General features: G+C 48.7%; 1 protein-coding gene across 1 annotated transcript in view; it reads right to left on the reverse strand.

Moving 5' to 3' along the window:
• Positions 1-12,681, reverse strand: part of plxna3 (plexin A3) — an 86,202-nt gene extending 73,521 nt beyond the window's left edge. The window contains exons 1-3 of the mRNA XM_084679859.1: positions 12,510-12,681; positions 5,370-6,677; positions 3,818-4,000 (exon numbers count right to left, since the gene is read on the reverse strand). Coding sequence (XP_084535985.1) covers positions 3,818-4,000; positions 5,370-6,575 — 1,389 coding nt within the window. The 5' untranslated portion in view covers positions 6,576-6,677; positions 12,510-12,681. The remainder of the gene's footprint in view (positions 1-3,817; positions 4,001-5,369; positions 6,678-12,509) is intronic.
• Between the last annotated feature and the right edge of the window lie 7,085 nt (positions 12,682-19,766).

Below are 19,766 nucleotides of genomic sequence, written 5' to 3' on the forward strand. Positions count from 1 at the left end.
TCCAGAGCGCCTTACAGTACGTACAGGGACATTCCCCCCCAGGCAAGTAGGGTGACGTGCCTTGCCCGGGGACACAACGTCATTTGGCACGGCCAGGAATCAAACTGGCAACCTTCTGATTAATAGCCTGATTCCCTAACCGCTCAGCCATCTGACCCCCATGGACATGACGCATCCCGACAACTAAAACACAAGCTTGTGCTTGTCAGAGCTGCTTTGATGCAACCTCATTTTAACTGTAGGCTGAGGTGTTTCATTTTGTGTGGGAGAAAATGACTGGCGTGGACACAACGTTATGGAAATGCAGTAACTAAGGAGTTTGGATTGCAAAGCCCCGGCTGGCAGTCTGCTTAAGCGGCAGCGTCCGTGTATTGATATGAATTCAGTTCCATCTGCTTATAGGCAACGAGAAGATGATGCAGTCGATAACCCACATCCCCCGAGGATCGCGTGTTGGTTGAATAATGCAAATGAAGTTTTAAACGTGCGCTTTCAATCCACCATGATCTGCATGTTAGGACAGGAATATGGAGGAGTGGATGGTCACAGCAGTTTAATGGTCACTCAGACTCAGGGAGAACGAGAGGAGAAACAGACACTTGGGGAAACGGACAGGCAGACCAACGGGGGGAAACCAGAGATTAGCATAAACATCTTTATGCTACATGATCTTGGCTGATGATGGCTGTATTAAGATAGCGATTGTGTCCCAGTTGGCAGTGGGAGCTGGGACTGTGATGTGGGCCCGGCCCCCTGCCACCCTGCTATTACTCCAGCCAGCAGGACGGAGACAGGGGCGGGGACATGGATCAACATGGGCTCGTAAATAAAGGGTATCAAAAACACAACAACAGAGAGGGAGATATGAAGAAGGAGAGGGAGCGAGACAGAGGGACAGAGAAGGAGAAATAGAGGGACAGAGGAGAAGGAGGGAGGGAGGGAGGGAGGGAGGGAGGGAGGGAGGGAGGGAGGGAGGGAGGGAGGGAGGGAGGGAGGGAGGGAGGGAGGGAGGGAGGGAGGGAGGGAGGGAGGGAGGGAGGGAGGGAGGGAGGGAGGGAGGGGAGAGAGGAGAAGGAGAGACGACACTCCCAGGACCAGCGAGCAGCTAGGAGACATTCTTCAGAGGCACTGCCTCCACTAGGCATGCCAGCCATGTTTTTTAGACAGACCATTTGTTTAACAGGCTTGTCAACATGACCCTCTATAGGCTTAAAAGTGCAATAGTTATTAGTCACTATTGGGATATTTACACTAATTCAGTTTACCTGGTACAAATGGATAATACCTCTATTTGTCTCTCTGTCTTTTTTTTTTCTTTCCCTCCCTACTACCCTCTTTTTTCTTTCTCTTTTACTCTCCATACAGTAGATTGCTGGCTGGGAGCTGCAGTATTAACTCCTTTCTGATCCAGTGAATTATAATGGCCCTGTCTCCAGAAGCCCGCTACGTCTGCCTTGCTTGCCGGCTGGCCGGCCCACTATCTAATTGAATATCTGGAATATGAGATATGCCTTGATGACCGCAGCCCCAGTCTGCAGAGAGGAAGCCAGCCCACCCTGCCTGGAGACCAGGCCTGCCGGCCCAGTCCACACATCACTGTTCCACCCTGCCCGGAGACCAGGCCTGCTCCAACACAGGCATTCACACAGAAAAAAAAACTATTACGGCAACATTTAGGCGTCTATAGTTTTCTTGTTCCCTTGCTTTCCCCTCCACCCTCTCCCTTTTCTCTTTCTCTTTCTCTCTCTCTCTCTCTCTCTCTCTCTCTCTCTCTCTCTCTCTCTCTCTCTCTCTCTCTCGCAATGTGTGTGTGTGAGTATGTGCATCCATGTTTGGAGCTGCACTGAGCAGCACACTAGGTAGAGGGGTTGGTAGGTTTATCAGGACACCAACCATGGGCTACTCTGTTATTGTTACCATGGTAAACAGTGGGTCGAGACAGAGTTATGGTGTGTTGTAAGTTTAAGAAAACATAGTGTGTGTGTTTTCAGACCTATGAATTCTAGCTTGTTGATGGTAGACTCAGGAAGAATGTCCCTAAGGGGCCTTTGTAAAGTTGACATTAAAACCACTAAGCTGTGTGGTGATGTATTCACAGTGGTGACAGCAAACAGTACACATGCCACCTGATCACAGTAAGGCTGTAACAGTTCAATTGGTTGGGTGGACTGAAAGTACTGTCAGTATTCACATGTCTGGGGAGCTCCGTAATGCTACATTCTCATTGCTCGGTAGCTAACAGAACTTAGGGGAATATCCTTAAGCAGTCATGTTCTCACTCATTCACTTCCTCCCAGCTTGCCTCCCTCCCTCACTCACACACTCGTTCACTCAGTCATTTCGTCATGTCACTACAGGGTTTCCCGCAGCACTTTTCAGTTAAGGCGGCCGCCTAAACAACACACGCCTGCCGCCTTAACTATGTAGTCAAAAAAATCAAATAAAAATACCAGTCAGACGGCAAACCCCACCCTACCACCTTAACTAACACATTTTCTGCAGGAAACCTTGCACTATTTTTGAAGATGTCTAGGTTCTGGTCTGATGTTCCCTGCGCTACATAGCTTCGTACGGCTCAATGTTGCCTGTTAGTTACGAAAGCACAAAATTCAATTCATTATCAGCTTTAAATGCGTTACTGAGGAGGGCAGTAAGTTGCTGTTTCTGTGTTTTTTCAAAAGGCTCTGTTTCTCTGCCAGATAGGGGCTTGTGCCAGAGATTCATATGGCTATTTATTTATCAGAATGTCTTTAACCTTTGCTTTAGAACTCCATTAATCTCGCGAGCAGAACCGTCTGGAAATAGCCGCCAGGCCTTCCTGAGAAAACAACACATGCCATATTCTTTTCTTTGAGAATATGAGAACTAGAGGAGAAAAGTCCTAAAATAACCAGAAATGCCTTCTGCAGTTTAATGATGGCGTGCTGACACGGTCTTTACACACCTCCTCATTGACGTGGAGTGGGAGCCGTGTTTCCAGAGAGCCAGTGAGTGCTGATCAGCCAGCCCTCCCACTGCACCAGCTCTGTGTGAGTCATCACTGCTTCTCCCCTGTTCTACATGACTGGGTCACAGCCTGGGGAGAAACCCAGCTGGGCTGAACCCAGATAAGAGGAACCTGGGAGGAACCCATAAAACCCCCAGGAGAACCACCCAGGAGGAACTGAGCTAAAGATAGACCCTCTGGCCTCTACCGCCGACCCGGGTCATGGCCTAAACAACAAGGTACAAAAAACAACAAATCCTAAACCAAACAAATAATCGTCATCGATTTTTCAGCAGCGTTCCTAATAGAGGAACCCTATGTCGTTCCATCACATCGCTAGCAAACTCAGGCAGAACAGAAACACAACTCTCCGATCCCTTATTGCCAAGCAACACCGGGAAAAGAAATGTTTAATCACGGTGAATTATAAAGGCCATGTAAATGGCTGGGTGAGAGGGAGTCTCTTTGTAGTATGACACCAGAGTCTCTGTGAATCACACCCTGTCAGCCTCCATCCTCTACACGTCTTCTGACTAGATAACAACATTTAGCAGTCATAAGGGGGAGCAGTTAAACAGAGCAGTGTTGGACTGGAATAGACTGCTGCTACATTTACACAGATAGGCTAGTACCTTTGTCTGTATGCTACTGTGGTTTCATGAGGTCAGGTGAAGACCAACAGTTGGTGTGGAGTCATCGACGTCAAGTCCGGTTCAAACCGGCTCAGGACAAAGAGATGGGAACCAATCTGGGCCCACCCAGACCAGCCCGGCCCAGCCCAGCCCAGCCCAGCACAGTCCAGTTTCATGGGAGGTCAAATCTTTCTCTTACCTTCTTCAGATGTCCGCTCCTGGTACCCACAAACACCACAGTGTGGTCTCCGTATGTGTAGGCGGCCACGGCCCCCATGCCGTCGATACGGTCGTCGTACAGGGGGGTCCCCTCGATGACCCGGAGGCCCCCCAGGGGCTGGTTCAACACCAGGCCACAGAAGTCGTCTCCAATCTGCTTGGGCTGGAGACACAGGGAGGACAGAGATCAGATGAGATTGAGGCTTGACAGCCCTCCCAAGAGACATGGCGAGACGAGGACAGGGAGAGATCAGGGACCAGACAACAGGACACCGGTGTCCAGCTGGTGTCCAGCCGGTGGAACCTGAAACAAACGTCTCTGCCAGCCAGTCTGTCAGAAGGAGCCAGTGAGGTATGGGAGGAGGGGCAGACCTTGTTGTTGAGAGTTTATGAAGGATGAATATATCACTGGAGCCTGGTTTGCAGCCAGGTAGCCTGGCAGCCAGCACCCCAGCAGGCAGCCTGTCATTACCTGATCCAGGAGCGCTAGCAGCCTGCTGTCTTAGCCTATCAGGGAGCGGGGCAGGAGCAGGGCTAATGACAGCCGTGAGGCAGCCTATAATCACAGAGAGCTCTGTTCCCCCTACACCAGCCCTGCTGATGATGCTGATAATAATAACAGCTAACTCCTCCTTCAACACAGAGTCCTATGCACACACACACACACACACCAACAGACACACACACAAACACACACTTCCCTCCCTTGACTGGATGCTAATGGCTCTCAATCATAACAATAACAACACCCCCAGCCCAATAACAACATCCACCAAGCTAGGCTATATCCAGGTCATCTGCTAACGCTGGCTAGACCTTCCCCCGCCCCATCTGCCCCCTGCCCTCTCTGTGATGGGGGTGTGGGAAGCGGGGGGGGGTGTTGCTATGGTTATTCGCAGTCGTCAAGGCACAGGGAACACCTATTTTATGCCTTGAAAACTGGTGTTATGTCGATGCTATTTCGGTAGAGGAAAGAACTAAAAGGAGGATGGCCATGGTTGAGGCAACCACCACAAGAGGAAAACCAACAACAGTCTATCTTGTTATTGGGAAGATTTAGTATCTGGTCCCTGTGAATGTATTCAGCTGGGGCCTGGAAACACAGCCAGCACAGAGTAAGGCTAGAAGAAGCAGTCTCATTAAACAGCTGAGATTTAGTTCCCAGAGAGAGCATTGTAGCAAACACTATACTATAGCGTCTTATGAATACCCAGTAGTTTAAACACTGTACTACTTCTAATGTTTGTAGCCTGGGGTGGGGGGGGGGGGGAGACTAATAAAAGATACATGATCATCCATCTCATGCTACAGTAATCACTACAATCACTTCCTGACACTCTGGCAGATGAGGAAACCATGCATAGTGTTTTAGCAACCATTTATGTTTTAGGTCGCAGTAAATCGCTTGACTAATGTATGTCAAAATCAGTTTTGTGTCCCTGTCTGGTGGGCTGTTAAGACCAGCCAGACAACCAGGCAGCCAGCCAGACAACCAGCCAACCAGGCAGGCAGCCAGGGGTGACGCTACTAACCGTGTGGATGCAGGGCAGCTCCTTGTTGAGCAGCCAGGGCAGGGACAGTTTGCCGTCTCCTTTGTAGCAGGACTTGATTCTCTCCCTCATGGCCAGGTTGATCTGGTGCAGCGTGAACAGGCAGAGAACCGTCTCCCTGGGAGGGTTGGCCCGGTTTTTCTGACCCTGGGAGAACACCACGAACAGGACGTCCTCTTCCTCGGACAGGCCCAGGGCTTGGGCCAGGCGCCGGCCCGGTTTCTGCTTGTAGGCCGACTGGACCAGCCGGTACTCCACGCCGTCCTTGGTGCAGCCCAGAGGGAACTCCACGTAGGAGTAGAACTCGGTGTCGTTGGAGCACATGCGGACGATCTTGGAGGTGAAGAACTTCTCGCCGCTGGTGTCGGTCTGGGTGAGCTGGGTGTCCAGTTGCAGGGTGAGGAAGTACACGTAGGTCCTGCTGGAGAAGCCGTACACGTAGTAGATGTCGAAGGCCGGGTAGAGGGACAGCGTGTCCGACGGGATCTTGATCTGCGAGGAGACAAACTCGTCCTGGTAGACCAGGCTGAACATGGACACACTCTCCTCGTCCAGGACCAGCTTGCGGCTCGACAGCGTGGGGAAGTACTCAGACTTGCCGTCGATGGCCGCCCCGATGAAGAGGCGGCTCCCTTCCTTCTTCTTCTTCTTCTTGTCTCCCCCGCCGCGCTCGTCCTCTTCCCCCACCACCACGCCGGCCATGCCGTCGGCCTCGCGCGCCCCCGACAGGTAGTGCTCCTTGCGGTGGTGGGGCTCGCCCAGCTTGAACAGGTCCTCCAGACGCAGGAACTGGCACACGCCCTGCCAGATAGAGCCGCATGCCACCAGCCGGTTCCCTGCGTAGTCCACCAGCAGCAGCTTGTTGACGTTGTCGGAGGGCTCCAGGCGGTGGGTGCAGGCGCGGACGCTGGGCGGGGGGTAGCAGTGGGCGTTGTCTTCCACCGGCCCGGTCGTGTGGGAACGTAGCTCCGTCAGATTGGCCGAAAGCTTGAAAACGTGGTTGACCGCGCCCACAAAGACCTCGCCGGTCTTCCGGTGCACGGTCAGGTGGGTCAGGCTGGTGTCCGACACCCGATAGGTGTTCATCTCGGGTAGGGGCGGGGCCGGCGCAGGGACGGTTGGGAAGGCGTGATTGGTTGAGGAGGAGAGGAACAGGAAAGACGTCAGCAGGAGCCATGTGGGGGTCATGGTGGAGAGTGTTTGGTGTGGGGGGGTGGAGGGGGAGGGGTCAGAGCTCGTCACGAGAGCTTATTGCAGTCCTGTTTCAGTCTCAGTTTCCGTGGTTCATGTCTAAAAATGTTTTTAAAAAAAGGGGAAGGGGGAGAAAAGAGAACAATTTATTTTTGTTGGATTATGCAGTCATAAAGCACTGTCAACACTTCAAGGTTTAATAGCGTTGTGCAGTATGCATAAACATTTTACAAAAAGCACATCATGTGCCATGCCCCCAACCTCCCACCCTCCCTTTCCAGATAATCTAGAGTCTCTTTACTACACCCCCCCCACCCCACACACACATACACACACACACACAACCAGCAGGGTTACAGGGCTGAGACCAATACCACAGACAGGCAAGGCCTCAGATCAAGCTGCTGTCAGAGAGCAATAACTTATCTCCTGTCATCTCCACAATACAAACATACACATTGATGTTCAGACATGATGAGAGGAGGCTGTATCTGAATGAGACCAGTTGACTGCTGATTTATCTGCTTATCACCATCACACCCTCGTTTATCTACAGGATATGGGTTCAATAGGTCAACCCCATACTCCCCCCCCCTTCATCCCCCTCTCACCCCCAGTCCTCTGATCAGAGCGGGGTGTATGAAAGACACTGTTGTGGCAGGGTTATGGCCCTGCGGGGGCAGGGTTAGGGTAGGGCAGTGTGTCAGCCTGTGTGTGTGTGTGTGTGTGTGTGTGTGTGCGTTGAGAGGAGGAAGAACAGGCCTTTGTTGTGGTTATCTGATAGTGCTGAGTATCTGCTACTCAGAGTGACACCAGGAGTTCTACCTATCTATCTAGACTGGTGACTATGTCAAAGCCTTCTAACAGACAACTCACCCCTCACTGTGAGTCAAGATGGCCTAGTCAGAGAGAGAACACACAACACACACACACACACACACACACAGGCACACACACAACACAGCGCCTCCCATCGTTTTAGAATCACTTAGTTTTCACTTAGTGTTCATTCCTTCCTTATCCAGGTGAGTCTGGCTGAGATTGACTTCTCTCTCTCGCTCTCTCTCTCTCTTTGAAGGGAGCCCAGAGTATCAGGCAGGCTCCAATCGAAGTGTTTCATAACTCGCTCTGCTGTGTTTCAGTACGTGAGAGATGTCTCTCTCCTGTGACAGCACAATAGGGAGAATAAAATGGCAGTGCAGCGCTTCTCCAGTAAATGGATGACCTCTGATCCCACTCCTCTGTGGCACACAGACAGAGAGGCAGACTGGGCCAGACTCAGACAGGCTGACTGACAGAATCTGAGACAGACAGACAGACAGACAGACAGACAGAAAGACAGACAGACAGAAAGACAGACAGACAGACAGACAGACAGACAGACAGACAGAAAGACAGACAGACAGACAGACAGACAGACAGACAGACAGACAGACAGACAGACAGACAGACAGACAGACAGACAGACAGACAGACAGAAAGACAGACAGACAGACAGACAGAACCAGAGGTTCTGACAGGCAGACGCAGAGTCTCGTAGAATGAAAAAGAGAGAATGGGAGAGAAAGAGAGAGAGACAGAGTACCCTTCCTCGCACGGCCCTGGTTGTACAATGTGTCATTGTAATGCGTTTCCTTCTTTGTCCGGGGGTGGGGTGAAGGTGGGAGGCGTAGTAGAATGGGGAGTCCACACTCCTTTCCTAGGCCGACCACTTGAGGCTATTTAGACCAGCAAAGAGCCGAAAGGGTCACAGAGGGGCTCAGAACAACACAGGAATAGCCAGGAGCACAACTCAGATGGCGGTGAAACCTTCCACCCGGGCACACCCTCTGGAGCAGACCTAGGAGAAGCTACAGCTCACAGTGCGAACGAGCACACGCACTCAAGAACCCACGCACACAACCAGCGTACACACACGACCAAGACACACACACACACACCCGACCAATACACGCTCACAGCCGACGCATGCTTGATGCACACACACACACACACACCGTTCAACTAACAACTGTAAACGGCATGTGAAACCTCAGCAGGGAAATCAGAGCACCCTGCCAGGAGGACGGCCCCAATAATTACAGCTTTTACAGGCTCAAGTTCTTTTAATAATCTTTACTGTAAAGAGGGTGTGTGTATGTGTGTGTGTGTGTGTGTGTGTGTGTGTGTGTGAGGATGTGTGTGGGAGCGTGTTTGTGTGTCTGTGGATATGCATGTGGGAGCATGTTGGAGTTTTGCATGTGTGTCTGTGTGTGCTGGAGCAGTAGCTATGAGACAGAAGGCAGCTCATTTGACAGTGATTATGTTCAGTTGAAGACAGTCTTGTTTGGAAGGTAGCCTGTGGGGTTGGGATGCCATATGAACCGTGTAATAGACAAGCTATTATCTCCCAGACATTAACTACAAATCAGCCTGGGTCATGACATCTAAATGCCACCATGTAAACAACAATATTACTGCGTTCACATTCTAATATTGGCCTTGTACATCAAACCAATGAACAAGCCCATTCCGATTCTGCCTCGTGTAGCTAGCGCGTTGCTACTCATCCAACATGGTGAGTCTGGTTCATCAAGGTTTTAAAGTTTTGAACTGAGTGGTGAGGGGTGGGGAGAGGTTAGGTGAGGAGGGTCTGCTCAAATTCTGAAGTAAGAGGAGAGAAGTAATCAGGCCAATCACTCTTCCACCTGCTCAAGGACCATGGAAACACCCCCTCTTCTCTTCGACTCTTTTCCCTCTCCACCTCTCCAGTAAAACGCATCAACAGTCCTCGGTTACTAGTGAGAATATATGGGTGTAGAAGGCAAGGCAGTACAGAAGGAAAAAACATGGCAGTTTAAAGAGCAGCGTCAAAGAAAAACTGCAGAATGCTCCTTTATTCCCACATAAAAAATAAAAACCTACTCAACTTAATTACCATGCAATTACTTATCTACTCTCAAACTGCAGCAATCACAGCACGTTTGCACAGATAAGACTGGGCAGATGTGAGGTGTGAATGTTTCCTTAACATGTCACGTAGCATGAAGAGAAGGTTTTCAGTCTGTCACGCCTGCTTCTTGGCCCAATATCACAGGTATGGTTTCGAAATATCCGGCCTATCATTTTGGGTTAGTTTAAAAGACTCGACCCCGGAAATAGCCTGGTATTTGCTGCTCTTTGCCAAGGTGTATATTCCTGTCCACCCTGAATCAGGCCTGCAGATTTGGGGCAGCTCTGAATTGAGAGGGAGTTTAAGTCAGGAAACAGCCTTCCTCCTCTCCTGCTTGAGAGAAGCTTATATCCAAGCCAGTATGACAGGACAGGTGGAAACCTGTGCTCCTCTTCATAGCTGGCACACATTCGTTCGGGCCAGGTGAGATAAGGGATCTTTCTGAAGGAAGGGTGTGTTTCTATGGGGAGTATTCAATCTTGGCTGACCACATTGGTGTAACTATCCACACATTTCCCTGCACTGACAGGGGAACTGAGAGTCACCTTATTGTTTCCTCAGTTTGTTATTGTGATGGTGTTCAACTTCCTGTGGGAGTCCGGGGTCAGCTGATGCCCTGGAACATACAGGAACTACCACAGTAAGATACCCTGACCCCGTGTTACCCCATCAATGCCCTCTGTCAATACACACTAGTTACCCTGTTACCGAATGTCAATATTCACACTATTAGCCCTAGTCAATAATATCAACCCCACTCACTCACATAGGGGAAACCAGACCAGGATATGGTTTTTGGTGTCAGTTGTTCACTGGTGTTTGGAGTGTGGAACACCATTTAAGGTAGGATTAGCCTGTTTTATGGTGTAAAGAAGAAGTCCAGTTTGTGTTCATAATATGTAATGATGACTGGCGGAATGACATTGATTCATCAGTATCAAAACCAAACTATAAAAATCATAAAAAAGGAACAATCAGAGGCATTGTGTGAATGTGATAAATTAAAGGAGGGACAGTGAAAAGAGAGTGAGGGAGGTAGGGAAAAGCAATAGAGAGAAAGAGAAGACATCAACAGGCTTCTGGAAGAAAAGACATAACCAGCAGATCTAATTAGAGATAGCAGCTAGGTCTGTTACCTCAGACCAGACTAAACGACAGCGGAGAGGATGACATAAACCTGAGGAACTGCTTTAAGACAGGAGCCATTGCTCACTGATGATTACCCGTGTCTGTGACTCTCGTCCAGAGATCTGTGTTGAGTGACTCTGTTGGACCAAAGAGGGTACTTAGTCTAGACCTCGTCACAGGCTGATGATGTCATGATGAGACCACAGCGCCTGGCCATGAATGTTTGATTAGTGCTCCATCACAAACCCCAGGATAGCAGTCTCTCAGACATGCCTGGATCCAGAACTGCATGGTATTTATGCCCATGGTGTCCCTGCCTGCCTGTGCCCGATAGAGAAAAGCCTGTTCTGAAGGTCCCAGGATGTAAGACTGTCTTAGTCAATACAGTAGGCTAGTTACAGTGGTCACCTCAAATTTAAATGAACCAAAAACAAAGACGGCCAGGCTGAGCAGCATGGGGTCACTCTGTGTAGCTCGATTGGCATTTTGAAAGGCTTGTTGATTGTGGGAAAAGTGTTATATTCTCGACAACTACTTTGACTACACAACATGACAAACCGTGGATGCAGCCTTAGAACTGACGCCGCTCTCAGACCCATTCATCACTAACGGACAGTGGAAAAGGGCAAGTCTGTCTCTGCATTCTTAATCTACGATCACAGCTATCTGGATTAGTCGGCTGTAATGCTGCTGGCTGCGGCCGATAAAAAGACACCCATCCAGCCATACAAAACAGACAGCAGCTAGACACGACAAGCGACGACTGTTTGTGCGAATGTTATTGTGGGGCGGCCCGTGTGTTGACCCGCTGATAATTACAACTTTCTACTACCCTGTGATTTAAACATCCTTGTCGTCAACAAACACCAACATCTTTACTGTTGAGGGGACACACAAATACAGCATGATACGCTCTCTAACACAAACCCATCAACGTTCCATAGGGACTACATTACAGATTTCCAATGCCCGGGTCGGGCTACGTGATCAGAAAATTACATTAAGAAGAAATCTATGGTTTTGTTAATTGAAAGGGATATGCCGGTCAATAAATGTGGCCATTCAAGAAAGATAGGCAAAATGTTTGTCAAATGAAACCTTTTCTAATTTTCCGAAAAACATCTGCGCTGTAAACAGATGTGAGATTTCCAAGCAAGGTTGTGGATTGTGGAAACGGAGGCGCGGATTCGAATACACCCTGATCGCGTACCAAAGCCTCGTCAAATTCTCGCGTCCTGCTTGACGGGCATTTGTTGTAGCATATCCACGTAATAACCATCCACGTTACATTAGTAAGCAAATATCTACCATGCTAAACGTTGTTTATCAACCTGTCGGAAAGAAATGAGCTCTCTAGGAAAAAACGTTCTCCGCCTTGAATGTAGCCTACACATGGAGGGCAATTAACGTGTCGTTTGTGAAATAACAAAACACATTCAATGGACGAAAGAAGCCACAATCATTCCACGATGGTACATCCACAAAACAAGAATTTTGTTACCGAATGTGTTTTTTCTTTCGAAAAATATGTTTTTAACGCCCCCTTTGTTCTGAATGGAGCGGCAGCTACCCTTCCATCACATACACACGGGGTAGGCTGCCTAAGCGCACCCGTCCACCGAAACATTTTACGCACCCGTCCATCCCAATATGAAATGGACTATGCGACAAGACCCACAATTGAAACAATACATTCCCAACTGTATGCACATTGGGTATTCAGACAGCTACCACTACCTATGTGTTGTTGCTGGCTAGAGTCGCAGAAGAACGGCAGCATGTCCCACCATATCAGACGCTGCAGCCCCCCACAGCATCGTGAGGGTCGTAGCTAGCTACCGAGCCCGGGATCGTGAACGGACTGAACCTACCTGTGTTTAAAGTGCAACAGTTATCCTCTTCTACGTTATCGCCAGGTCTTGTGATACACATGTAAATCTTTGACAATAGACTATGTGTGAAATTCTCAAAAATAAACTAACAGGCAAGGCATTCACGGCTTCAGTTGCATGGCAGTCTTTCTCTCCAGCTAGCTACCCATTGGGAACGGTGCTCTTGCTTTCTTCTGGAGCTGGGGGGGCTTGAGTAACTATCGCTTTATGGAACGTACCACTCTGAAACGGGGGTTACCATTCACAACCGTCCGCTGAAACACAGAATATGTCAATTCAAATTACAGATATTACCTTTTAATTCGATATGGCGAGTGTCCAGCTATACAATTATGTTTACACTAACTTTGTGAGTCTATTTAAGGGGCTAAAGTGCAGGGCAGCATTTAGGCATGTGCTCCAAACTACCCTGAAAGGATCATTGGAACCGCCTCGCCCTTAATCGAGAATTTTTCTACCAAACCCAGATGTTGGAGAAAACGCCGTACGTATTTCAAGGCGGACGGACATGTCCTCAGAAAACAGAAATTAGTTAATTGTTTTTATAACATAAAACAGGAATCGGATAAATATGACTTTCAATAAACGCATGAGTCAGAACAGTTGTAAAGTTTAATAAAAAATGTCTTGCATTTCGGAGAAGAAAGAAAATCAGAGGAAATCCTATAATAGGTTTTCTTAACGTCTAAGAGAGATGTTTATTTGAAAATGTAAAAGAAAAGACAGGACACCTGTTACTGTACTGTTGTGACCCGGATTTACATCTGCCCTCATCTTAATAGCTGTGGTCACAATGTAGTCCATCCCTCTTCTCTGTGACTGCCCCCTCCCTTCTCCTCAAACCCTCTGCCTCTGTAATTGTGCACGTGTCTAATTAAAGCCAGTTGGGGGGTGTCAACCCTCTCCTCCTGTGTTCCTGGCCACAAGCTGCCCACTGTAGCGACACAGAGGCAGATAGTTGGACGTGAGAGGAGGGTGGCGAGAGGGAAATGGATGGAAGAGCGGGAAAAAGCAATGGAGGACTGGAAGACTAAGACTGAGGGAAAAGAGGACAGAGATGAGCAACACGAAGGGTGGAGAAGATGGGGAGGATGGATGGAGAAACGGCAGAGGACGGGAGTATAAAGCACTTTGAGTGCAAGAAAGGTGCATTACAAATAACATGTATTATTATTGTTATTACAAAAGGGAGTAAGAGAGGGTGGCAAGAGGGAGAAAAGAACAAATGTGATGGAGGGAATCACAAGCCCAGTATTTTCATGCTCCACTCTTCATCCCTCCTAAGACAGCTCTCAGTCAGCAGCCCTCTTCACGCTCCACTCCTTCCACCATCACAGTGCTGGAGTCAGGCGCATGTCACAAGTGAGCTTCGAACTGCTGACCTTCCTCATGGCCATTTATAACAACACCAGAGACAAAAAGAGGAATTGACCCAATCACCAGCGTGTTTCGAAAACACAAGTTTAAAAAAACAAAGGGAAAGTCTTATCACATATGTGTTTTACAAATCCAGTACGTGATGTGTTTAACATGCCCTTTCCCTCCTGTCCTGTAATAATCATTCATCATCTGGCTTGTGGGCGGAGCCTGTCCATTCCGATGATGTCAAGTCCTCTCAGGAAGAATCCTTATTAACTAGATTGCATTCATTATTAGACTGAAGCCATTCTGCAAGGCCAGCAGCTTCAAATGCAGGGGCTAGTCCCCTGTGGCCCTGCCCTGCCTGATGGCTGCATGTTTGCCTCTGGAGCTGGTGCTGGTGCTGGTGCTGGGGCTGGGGCTGGGGCTAGGGCTGGGGCTGGGGCTGGGGCTGGGGCTGGGGCTGGGGCTGGGGCTGGGGCTGGGGCTGGGGCTGGGGCTGGGGCTGGGGCTGGGGCTGGGGCTGGGGCTGGAGCTAGGGCTGGGGCAAGGGCAAGGGCTAGGGCTAGGGCTAGGGCTAGGGCTAGGGCTAGGGCTAGGGCTAGGGCTAGGGCTAGGGCTAGGGCTAGGGCTAGGGCTAGGGCTAGGGCTAGGGCTAGGGCTGGGGCTGGGGCTGGGGCCGGCAATGAGGCTGTGGCTGGGGTTGAGGCTAAGGCTGGGGCTGGGGTTGGTTTTAAGGCTAGGGCTGGGGTTCTGTGTGAATTAGTGAAACCCAAAGACCTATTCTAAGTGCTACTTACAGGTAGACTGTTATATTGGGGCACCTCTGACTGCCTCAGTTAAACCTGCCTCATTAACCTCAATATGAATAAATGATTCGAAGAGTCATTAATTCTTCAGCTCCAGCTCTGAGCAGACGATTGATATGTGCTGTTTCTAAGAGGGCTGCCTGCAACTTCTTTCTGTTCCCCACATGCTGAGATCAGTATTCTCTGTAATACAGTTCCAAGCCTATACTATACATGCTTCCAAATTGTTTGTTCTGAAACATTTTTAACAGAGATTTTTAATCTCAATAGGTTTTTTCCTGGTTAAATAAAGGTTAAGAAGATTTTTTTTTTAGTTATAAAGCAGAGTTAGGTGTTTAACAAAATTACTTTCGTAACTCATAGACAACTGACAGGTAAGCTGCAATACAACTATGGAAGGTCTTCAGAGGCAAGAGATTTAGAGGCTGCTTTCAGGGCGTTGAGAAGCACACCATGCAGTGGAAGTCTTGGTCTAGGTACAAGGGTTCACACTCAACTCCGCCAAACACTGAGTCACAGAGGGAGAACACCACTGCCCCCTAGTGGCAATGACAGTCAGATATGAAGTTAATACTCTTGGTCACAGTGTGCTGTTCAATCAAAGTCCTTTTTCCAGGAGTCTACTAGAGTCTACAAGATCAATTAATTCATAATTCATCAGTAGATTTTAGAGCACTGACTGGTGAGTACAATACTTACAATTCCATGTAAGAAAGAGAAGTTGTTGTGAGACCTTGTCTACTCTAGACTGTCTTGCTTTAAACATCTGAAGTGCCTGCAGAATAACACACATACACACGCACAGATGCATATGTGCGCACACACAATCACACACACACACACACAACTTGAGAAAATGACTCAATGGAGGGAAGCTAAGTGTAAATTTATGCCCATTCCCATTTAATTAGCTTAAGTCACCATAAAACCGTCTTGAGCACGCATGACAATGGTCCAGTGTGCTGGCCTGCTGGCTGCTGGGTGCTAGGTCTAGTCCTTAAGCTGGCTCACCCACGAGGGCTGCTGTTGCTGCATGGGGCAGCCCTTGCCCCCAGACCCCCCAGACCCCCCGCCCCCCGTCCCTCCCAGCCCCCCAGGCACCGGGAGTCTCCACAGCCTCTAGAGCCCCACATCTGGGGCCTATAAGCTCACTGCAGCTGTTTGTGAAATCATGTGTGTAGTTTAGAGGGTAGCAACCACAAAGCAGCGCACCCTCCTTCCTCCTCTCGTCCCCCCTAACCACAGAGAGGCAGACACAAGGAGGCTGTGGGAGTGGAGAAAGAAAGAGGGAGTGAGGGGAGAGAGAGAGAAAGAGAGAGAGAGAGGGAAGGTGGGGAGGGAGAGAGATGGGAGAGAGAGTGTGATAGAGAGCAGTGGAAGGAGGAAGCTGTCACAGCTTCCCTGCCTTTTCTAACAGGCCTGGTTACTTAGAAGCAGACTGCTGGCCTTCTTGTATCATTTGAGAGGCTGTATATTTTTAGGCTCTTTCATGCTGTGGTTTACTTGCTCTCTGACTCCACACGGTTCTGTTTGTTTGCTCGAGTTCATGACGGAAAACAACCAAATCCTAAACTCTTAAAAACTCAGACATGAGAAAACACTTGCCGCAATAAATACAGAAAGTGTTACGAGATTCTGCTGCAGCGCCTCGATGCTCTGTGTTTCTGACGTTTTTATTGAACTACAGTTTACAGTTTCCATTGTATTTTCTTTTTTTTGACCTCATTGCAGAAAAAATGAGAACTTCAAAAGGGGAGCTGAAACAGTTGCTTAGCAACAACTCTTTGTGTGTTGGGTGCTGGGGATGGTGGAGACGGTGGTGTGTTCCATAGGGAAAAAGCTCCTCCACTCTTCACGCTAAACACTGCACCGATACCCCGCCAACTGGCCCTGCCCCCGCCTGCCAGACTGGCATGACACTGCCCCTGGCAATGGGCTGAGGGAAAATCAGAACCCCGGGTGCCAAAGATCATCTCGAACCAGCACGATCTCACCACAGCAAGACAGGAGGGATGCTACTAAATATTAGGCTGTTAGTCACTGGCTCACATTTTCCTTGATTTAGGATGATACATTGAGACACTGCTTAGCAACGGTAGCGGATATCTCAGACAACGGATAACTCTTTGTTTCAAAATATTGTGAGAAAGAAAAATATTGATGTATTGTAGCCTGTTTGAATAGAACATTGTCTTAGTACAACTGTATGTTCTCCAGACTAGGATTTGAACCTGCATAGAACTGCCCTACCATACCCAGCTCCAGGGTAGGGTGCAGTAAATGGTTGGTAGAAATGGCATGTTTTAAAGATTATAAAATGAGTCATGATTCAGGCAGAGGAGGTCCATGGTTTTCAGGAGCCATGCAGCAAACCCAACCGGGCTCTAGCTCAACAGTAGTTGAGCTCGAGAGCTCTCGTCCTGGGGGGAAGTGAACTAACCGTTTGTCCTAGTGTTACATTTTTTGGGTGAAGCACAAGTTTAGACAGCTGTTGTTCTCCTCAGGCTACTCCTCCAACTCCTCCTGCCCCTCCTCCCTCTCCCTTCCTCCTTCTCCTCTCCTCCCTCTCCTCCTCCTCTGCTTCAGAGTGTTGCGTTCCTGTGGTCTTCTCTCCTCTGAGTCATTCTACCAACAGTAGACCTGGGGCTGCTGCTGTGATCCACCCAGCACACACACACACACACACATACACACATACCTAATCAGACAGACACAAACACACGCATCCACACCCACACCATACCCCATCACACCCCACACCCACACCATACCCCACCAGTGCCACGCAGCAGACCCTGTCTCTACCCTGTGCTATCTCTCCCCCAACCCGTAGCCCGTGGCCAGGACAGAGCTGCACTTAGTGGTTGAAGAGAGAGTGTGAGTGACAGACAAAAGAGAATGTGTATCGGTGCGTGTCTGTGTGCACGTCTGCGTGTGTCTGTGTGGAAGAGCGGTGTGTGTAGGCTTGTGTGACGCGCAGTGTGAGTTTCAAAGGGAGTTTTTAATCCGCTGGAACCACAGGTCCAGCCTGAACTCCCAGCGTCCTTAGCAGTAATCACGATACACTTCCAGACTAAAGACTTATAAACAGACACACACACACACAAGACTATACAAACACAGATATATACTCTCAATTTGTATTGCTAGTTCAGAGAAGACAGTAGACTGCTACTGGTTGAAATCTCTCAGCAAAACCTAGAGCACAGGAAGTCCTACAGCAAGTCATACAATACAAAAAGGTCCTTCAGCAGTCTTACAGTCGGTCCTACATTAAGTCCTACTGCAGGTCCCATAGTACATTGAGTCCTACTGCAAGTCCCATAGTACATTGAGTCCTACTGCAGGTCATTACAGGGTTCCTGTGTCAGACAGAGGCCTTCATTACAGTTTGTAAACTTCTGCCTCATTTCACCAGAATTCAACTACTATTTGCCTGCCAGGGCTTTCATTCAACCCCCTCGTCATCTCCTCCAACTCTTCTCCCCTCTCTTTTTGTCTCTTTTTATCTCCTACTCCCCATTACCCCCTCTCTCCAATTCCCTCTTGTCTGCCTTTTTTACCCCTCTCTCTCTCTCTCTCTCTCTCTCTCTCTCTCTCTCTCTCTCTCTCTTTCTCTCTCTCTCCTTGTCATAAGTCCAATCCACTCCTTCTCATCCATCGGCCTCCTTTTTCCTTGTGTTTCGCCCTCCCTCCCTCCCCTTCATGCCTACTTCCTCCACTCCACCTCTTTCTTTTCCTTCCCTGCCTTCCTCTCACACCTCTATTCCTCCTCTCCCCTGCTCCTCTCCATCTCTCCTCTCTTCTCTTCTCCGCCACTCAGAACCTTGCATCCAGCCCCAGCTCTATTCAGTCTCTGCCAGCAACACCTCTGCACAAAGGCCAAAGCCTGTGTCACACACATGCACGTACGCACACAGACACACATACAAAAACACACTGGGTGCAAAAGGATGAATATGATTTGTCTTTTTTCAAACCTTGAATATTCATACACTGAGTCCTTTCATATTCATTACATGGATTTGTTTAATTGATGTCTGACAAACATACTTACATGTCTCTCATTCAAAGGCTTCCTGCGTGGAACAGAATGAACAGAACTGCAGCAACAGTAGACAGATGGGTTTCGAGATTTGATGATTTTACATGGTTCAATCCACAGTCTTATGGATTAGATTGATCAAGATCAATATTGACATGTCTATCCTGACACGTTTCCTCATTCTGCTGCTGAAACAGGATAGCCACACACACACACACACACATTTCTGTGGTGTGGTCAGGTTGTAAAAGCCAGGATGGAATCAGCCCTTTTACAGGAAGATAAGGATTGATGGGAGAGATGGATTTTTCAAGGGAAGGTTTTATTAGAGCAGTGGCTAATACACCACACTGCCAAATCAAATTGTATGTGTGTGTGCAGTGCAGCGCTAGCAGCAAGCTGAGGGGTTGCCATGGTAGAGCTGTAGGCCTGGGTTGAGAAGCCATGGCAGAAGGTCATTAGATTCTGGTTTCACATTAGCATGTGCTGAATAGGATCAGCCCTCCAGCCGGGCATGGACCCCACACCCCACTGGCCCTGCCAGCTAGAGAATGGACGGGCCATTAGCGAACACACACGCACACACACACACGCACACACACGCACACACACACACACACACACACACGCACACACACACACACACACACACGCACACACACTCATTCTCTCTCTGACACTCCCAGTCATGAGTTTCCTAGGCTACAGGGACAGAAGTATGTCTTTTTTTTTGGGGGGGGGGCAAAAGATTTGTGGTTTCATGACCTCATTAGTCATTAAAATCTCCAAATATTTCCTGAAATTTCAAATAATGTTTGAAATACTGTCATAGTCTGTCATTTGGAGTGTGTGTTTCTTCATGCTGACAACAGGTTGTGTGTGTAAAGCTGTAGAATGTTCATGATAACCACAAATTCATAGATGTTAGTGTACATGTTAGAATGTTAGACAGATGTTAGAATAGTGTACATTGTATTGCCACTCACAAAATGTTATCATTATTACAAAAATCATGAGCATTAG

Source organism: Hypomesus nipponensis, chromosome 18, assembly GCF_054491055.1.
Source record: "Hypomesus nipponensis isolate SF chromosome 18, ASM5449105v1, whole genome shotgun sequence".
NCBI lineage: Eukaryota > Metazoa > Chordata > Actinopteri > Osmeriformes > Osmeridae > Hypomesus > Hypomesus nipponensis.